General features: G+C 34.4%; 1 protein-coding gene across 1 annotated transcript; it reads right to left on the bottom strand.

Moving 5' to 3' along the window:
* Positions 1-5,490: 5,490 nt before the first annotated feature.
* LOC114719483 (receptor-like protein EIX2) lies at positions 5,491-6,912 on the bottom strand. Its single transcript, XM_028904997.1, has one exon. It carries the CDS (start codon positions 6,910-6,912, stop codon positions 5,491-5,493), a length of 1,422 nt encoding a protein of 473 aa, XP_028760830.1.
* Positions 6,913-7,172: the final 260 nt, after the last annotated feature.

Genomic DNA, 7,172 nt, shown 5'->3' with positions numbered 1-7,172 from the left:
AATTATTTCTCTTAATTCCACTAATAGTCTAATACAGTTTAGTCAAACGTTTATTTGGACTATAAAAATATAAATGTGTACTCCTATAAATATTTTTTTAATATTTTTAAATTAGTTATCTAAATTCAATATTTAGAATCAGAGATCAAATAAAATAATATTTATGGTGGACTCCTATATTTGAATCCGGTAGTTATTGTTACAAAGTAATTTTTGTAAGATTTTTATGTGTGCATTATACAATATATGTGATGACTAAGGATGGATATAATCAATGTGAATTAAAATTTAATAAATAGAGATTATTTTTTTAAGAAAATGACAGAAAAATACCTTTTAAATTTTAAAAAGATAAATAGATCTTGTTGACTATTTTTGTAATGGTTTTGACTACTCAAAATCTATCAAAATCACATGTTTATCATTTTGAAATTTAATAATATTTTTTCTATCATTTTTGCTTTTTTTTGAAATTTTTAATATAAAAGCTAGTTTTTATTTTTAATTTTGTCATAAATATAATATTACAATCCATGTTCCCTCATATTTATCTATTCTTTTAAAATAGTATTTGTAATAGTTACACATATTAAAGGTTTTAGCAAATAATAGTTATAACTAATATATATGATTAAAAAATATTTTTAAAAAAATAATATCTACTTACTATGAATAAGTAACTTAACAAATTTTTGTGATTTGTTTTATAAAGACATACTAGGGACACGAGGACGTGGTGTAATTGTCAGCTAGGAACCTACGGTGAGCGAGCACAAGTAGGAAGACAGAAATTTCCAAGTGGTGGGCCCCATCTAGTGAATAATCCTTATTTCATGAAGAGCTCAATTTTATGAAAGTTACAACAACAAAAAATTGGTCTCTTCCACTAATTTTCTTCTGTATCTATCAATACAATTACCATCACGAAATTAGATGACGTTTGGAATAAAAATTAAATAGAATAAATTTATGTGAAAAATAAGGATTATTTCATTTAAAAACAGCAAAAAATTATAAATCATGCTGACATTATTAAAATTATTTCATATCTTTACCATCTTTTTTGTGATGCCCACTACAAAAAAACAGCTTATTAGCGACAGAATTTGCGAAGGAAACAAATTCCGTCTCTAATTTCTGACGAAATTGTGACGGAAATTCTGTCGCTAATTTTTTGACGGATTAGTGATGGAATTTCTGTCCGTCGCTAAATTCCATCGCTAATCCGTATTTAGCGACGGAATTAGTGACGGAATTGTTTTTTGTCAGACAATTCCATCGCTAATTTCGTCACTAATCCATAAAAAAATTAGCGACGGAATTAATCCGTTGCTAATTCCGTCGCTAAAACCATGTTTTTTTATAGTGGCCCCCTCTAATCACAACTTTAATAATAGGGAAAATTTCACTGTAGGACCGTAGAAGACAATTAATCTCAAAGAGCCCCCAAAACTTTCTAAAACCTCACTGCAAGACTAAGGGGCCAATATGATATTAATTTCACAAACGAAATGACGCCACTGCCCCTAGTAGAAACTTATTTCCTTGAGGGAACAAGTGCGGAAGAGCGCATTTGCAAGGGGAACTAGCCAATTTACAGAATAAATACATATATTCACACGTGGAATCAGTCCGTTCACATGTGGACTGGTTCACCTGATGCATGTGTTCGTGAGGGAACAAGTGCAGGAGAGAGCATTTGCAAGGGGAACTAGCCAATTTGCAGAATAAATACATATATTCACACATGGAATCTGTCCGTTCACATGTGGACTGGTTCACCTGAAGCATGTGTCCATGAGGGAACAAGTGCGGGAGATTGCATTTGCAAGGGGAACTAGCCAATTTGCAGAAGAAATACATATATTCACACGTGGAATCAATCCGTTCACATGTGGATTGGCTCACCTGATGCATGCGTCCGTGAGGGAACAAGTGCGGGAGAGCGTATTTGCAAGGAGAATTAGCCAATTTGCAGAATAAATGCATATATTCACACGTGGAATTAGTCCATTCACATGTGGATTGGTTCACCTGAAGCATGTGTCCGTAGGGAACAAGTGCGGGAGATCGCATTTGCAAGGAGAACTAGCCAATTTGCAGAAGAAATACATATATTCACACGTGGAATCAGTCCGTTCACATGTGGACTAGTTCACCTGATGCTAAGGGTAGTGGCGTCATTTTGTTTGTGGAATTAATATCAATTGGCCCCTTGGTCCTGCAATGAGGTTTCAGAAAGTTTTGGGGGCTCTTTGAGATTAATTGTCTTCTGCGGTCCTACAGTGAAATTTTCCCTTAATAATATATCGTCTCCACCATGCAATATTTTTTTCCAAGTTTCAAACATACTTTGTATATGTGATGTAACAGTAGTCTTGATTATTATTTTATGAAAAAACGAGTTTTGTGTAATATGGATCATAATCTTTGAAGTTATTTCTCTTAATTCCACATATACAGACACCCATATATATATATATATATATATATGCGCTTAGTGAAGGATGCACTGACTAGTCAAAAGTTTGGTTGGACTATATATAATGTGTACTTTTTTCTATTGGCCAATAATAATCAAAGCACACTCTACATAATTTTGATTTTAAAGAAAAATCTAAAAAAAAAAGACTAATTTCAAAATTTCAAATCAGTCTCATAGTAAGAATATGAAAATATTCTGATAAAAGTTTACCTTTAATCTTTTAATTTTGTACAAATTTTTATTTAATTCCTTCATTTTATAAAGTGTTCTTTATTGGCAAAATAAAATTACAAAATCCATATACCCAAGCATATTCCTCGAATGACAGGGGATTGTTAATTCCCATCTTTTTAACCATGGTCCTTCAACCATGGTTATTTATTTAATTCCTGCTCCCTTTTAATTGACTGACAATAACAACCAATAACCTTACCTTTTTTTTTTTAACTAATGATTTGTTTGGTATGAGGGAAATGGACGGGAGGGAATGGTAGGGAAATTTTTGATGAGTTTGATATAAAAAATTGGATAAGTAAACTTAAAAACTTTTAATTAATTTTTATTATTCTTTTATTTTATATTTTTCTTTTATTAAAATCTTATGACCCTACTTTAATTTTCCAAATCGAGCTCGTGAAAACTTTTTCTCCTCTTCCTTCTATTTCCCTCGTACTAAACATAGGGTAAGTCTAAATTTTTAAGTCATTAAAAATGTTTTCAAAACCGTCTTATTACATTGAAAAGTACCTTCTTGATTTATTGGCTTGACGACTGATTGAACAAATTTAGTTGATAAATAATATAGAAAGAAAAAACAGAAAGTAACTCTTCTATTTGCAAAATAATAACGGCATGCTGCTAGCAAATGATTTGTCCCCAGTAAATGATTTTCCACAAAAGGTGGGTTAGATTATTAGATCATTGTCATGTGCTTGTGATGTTTGAACTTTAACTGGAACCAACGTAGTACTTTATAGGACTAATATAATCATATCAAGAAGTAAATATCTATCATTTAAGCTAAGGATACAAGATGAATAGCAAGAAAGAGAGAGCATGCGAAGCGAATTTAAGCATAGTACAGAAACAACAACCCGAATTTATTAGAATAAATAGTCTCTCATCTAATATATCAAATATATATGCATATATAATCCTGGTCGCTGCTAATCAATTTATCACATCCAACGTTGCAATATCTTGATAGATATATCCCTGTACTTTGAGGGGTTGGTCCAATTTCTCTATTAGCATCATGATTGACTATGCAAATATCTATTTGGCAGCATTACAATGAGGAATCTTCAAATTTTCAAAGATAGGAGGGAAATGCGACTTATTATTATCATAAGAGTTAGTTTCACAACTCATGAATCGCTTGTGAATGACTTTGCTTAGTAAAACAAAGCTTGTATCTAATGGCCGATGACTCACATGAAAATCTTTTTGCGAGCACAAGCCCCTTTTGCGGACTTTTCCAAATTCATAGATTATTGTACATAATAACTGTAAATAATTGAGAATGTCGCTGTCATCCAAAAATTTGGTGGCAGAGTTTTGTTCTGCTCATGAATCTGTTACAATTTGCCATAATTTTTGAATACTCGAAGTATGATAATGAAATTCACAACACAACCAAACTAACAACAGATTCATGCTAATAAAGATTGCAATAATATTACAGGCCCAATACAGAATACATAGTCCGATCCCAAAACTAAAAGAAGTAATAAAAGAGGATGATACAATAAAATTTCTTATTCTTCTTGCCTTCTATTAATTTCTACCACACTATATGCCCACTTGCACAGACCATTATATGACACTCGCTACAGAATCTGATAAGCAAGAGTTGTGTTTGGGCTGTTGTAGATAAACCCCAAAATGCCAAGCTCCAGCTGATATGATGACAATCAGCAACGAAACAATTAAATCTTACAATTGAAATATAACAGAGAAAGAAACACATGAGTAATGTAAATCTTTTGTTGATAGATAACAACCGTAATTAAGAAAATATTACCTTTTAATTGCGGAGCCACCTGCGCCATCTTGCCACCAGAAGCAATGTTGACACATAGATAGAGTTTGACACCTTCCCTATGAAATTGAAGTAGGCATGCCTCCATGATCGAGTCGCTAACAGTGATCCAAACACTATCCAAAATCCAACAGCAAATCCCACGCCCAAGCTTTCGTACAATCCTTTCATGAAAGAATCATCTTCATCAGCATCTTGGTTGGCTTGTGTCGCATTCCCTGATGGATGTTCTTCAGAAGGACAAAGCTTGTCCAATGGCCTTCCACAGAGGTAAGGATTTCCTTCATAGCGGTAGGGCTCAAAAGATTGTAATTGTGTTCCTGTTGGAATTTTACCTGACAAGTTGTTGTTTGATAAATCAAAAACACTGAGTGAATATATTTCAGCAAGACTTGAAGGAATTTCTCCATGAAAATAATTTCTCGATAGATCAAGAGCTTCTAATGATTTTATTTGTCCTATCTCTGAAATGATTTTTCCACTCAAATTATTTGATGATAGATTCAGAAATCTCAACTCAACTAATTTCCCAATTCCTGTTGGCATTTCCCCCTCCAGATGATTGTGAGACAGATCAATGTTCATAAGCCCATAGCGATCACTATACACCAATTCTCTTCCTTTCCACACTATCGGCAACTTCCAATAAAAAAATCCAATTTCATGTAATTTTCCGTTCCCAATGGTGATAAGATAATCAGAATCATTTATAACATATTTCTGAGCCATTGCAACCAACTTGTCAATGCAACTTGGTATTGGTCCTGTAAACTTGTTAAAAGAGAGATCCAATACCCTGGCCTTTGGTAAATAACATAGATGCAAGGGCAACTTTCCATCCAATTTATTCATCCGTAGGCTAAGAGTTTCCAACTCTTTTAGATTGTCTCTCCTCCATGAAGGTGGTATTGGTCCTGACAAGTCATTTTTTCCCAAATCTAACATTTCCAGTTTAGTTGCATTTTTAAGGAAGGCAGTCACCAGTGAAGCAATTGTGTTGCAGAACTAACTGCTTAAGTTGACTTAAGGACCCCATAGAGTTAGGAATCCTTCCTGAGAGTTGATTATTGGATAAGTCAAGAATCTGTAATGATTTGAAATGATCCCAACAACCAACAAGTTCCCCTAATAAGTTGTTGCTTGAGAGATTTAAAATTGCCAAATTTTCAACAATTGCACTCCTTCCCTTGGCACATGAATGAACAAATTTTGAAATTAGATTTTCTGAAATGTCTAAAAATACGCTATTTAGTAGGAACTCTGGAACAAAGCCTTTAATTTGATTGGAAGCCAATGATATCACAGGAACATTAAATTCAAGTGTCAGATCCGGAATTACACCTGTGAGATTGCTCGATTCTATTTGAAGAATATCTGCTCCCTTTAAAAGTCTCCAAAACCACTCTGGTATAGAATCATTGATTTCAGCATCATGAATGGATAAATATTGTAAATTATTTTGGGTGCGAAGCCATCTAGGGAATCCAGGGCCCAACTTACATTGCCATAACCCTAACCCCTTTAATTGAAATGGAGGAATCCAATCGGTGCTGAATTTGAGGGTCAACAAATTCTTAGATAAGTCCAAGCTTTCTAACTTGGTGAGATTATCAAAATGGATGTCACTGATTGTTCCATTTAGGTCATTATAGGAAAGGTCAAGAGTCACTAAAGAGTTCATGTTTTTTCCAAAATCAATCGGAATGGGACCACCCAAGTGATTATTGGATAGAGAAAGGTATGCGAGATTGGAGCTTAGATTGAACAACCAAGGGAATAATGATGATGTTAGCTTGTTGCAATAGAGATCAAGAGTTGAGAGAGATGCAGAAAAATTCAAATGGGATGGAGGAGTTGATAGAATATTATTTTCTGTCAGGCTACAGTTTGTAAGCCGCAGCTCTCTCAGGTTTGGAAGCTTTCCGATAATTGGCAACAAGTTGTCAGAGTGATTAAGATTGGAAACATAGCTTAAATCAAGCGAAGTTAATGACCGAAGATTGGAAAGCCACTCAATGGCAACCAAACTCTTGTCATCAATTTTCAAACCATCATTGTAGCCAATCTGGAGTATCTTCAAGCTGGAAAGATTACCAAGTTGGCGAGGAATATTGCCCACTAAATGATTCCCATCTAGATGGAGCTCCCACAAACTTGAAAGGTTTGCGAGATGGAAAGGTATGTTACCAACTAAATTGTTGATGGAAAGATCTAGAACCAACAAGTTTGAAAGCTTGCAAAGTTCAATTGGTATTTTTTCACCAAAAGAAGACCTACATACATCAAGATATCGTAATTTGGTGAGAGAACCAAAAAATTTCGGGATTTGACTCTCATTGAAATCATTGAAACTGAGATTCAAATAGTTTAAGTTTTGCAAGTCCATCAATGATGGGCTAATCTCCCTCTTAAGGCTGCGAGGGCCACCCACCACCATAAAGATGGAGCTTCTCAACATGGCCAGTACGAGGATTACAGAGAACACCACTCCAGTGGCAACAATCTGGAGAAGAGCCCCATGAAGACAGACGACCATAATCATCCACAAAGGCATTCTTCATGCTGAGAAGAGCTTGTCTTTCCTTGCGCAGGCAACTAGCGTTGGTATCTCCCATTCTCCAACATGACCCTGTCATGAACAACTGA

The sequence above is a fragment of the Neltuma alba genome, unplaced genomic scaffold, assembly GCF_004799145.2.
Source record: "Neltuma alba isolate B1F8T4 unplaced genomic scaffold, ASM479914v2 tig00002178_pilon, whole genome shotgun sequence".
NCBI lineage: Eukaryota > Viridiplantae > Streptophyta > Magnoliopsida > Fabales > Fabaceae > Neltuma > Neltuma alba.
This window is presented reverse-complemented; position numbering and strand designations above follow the sequence as displayed.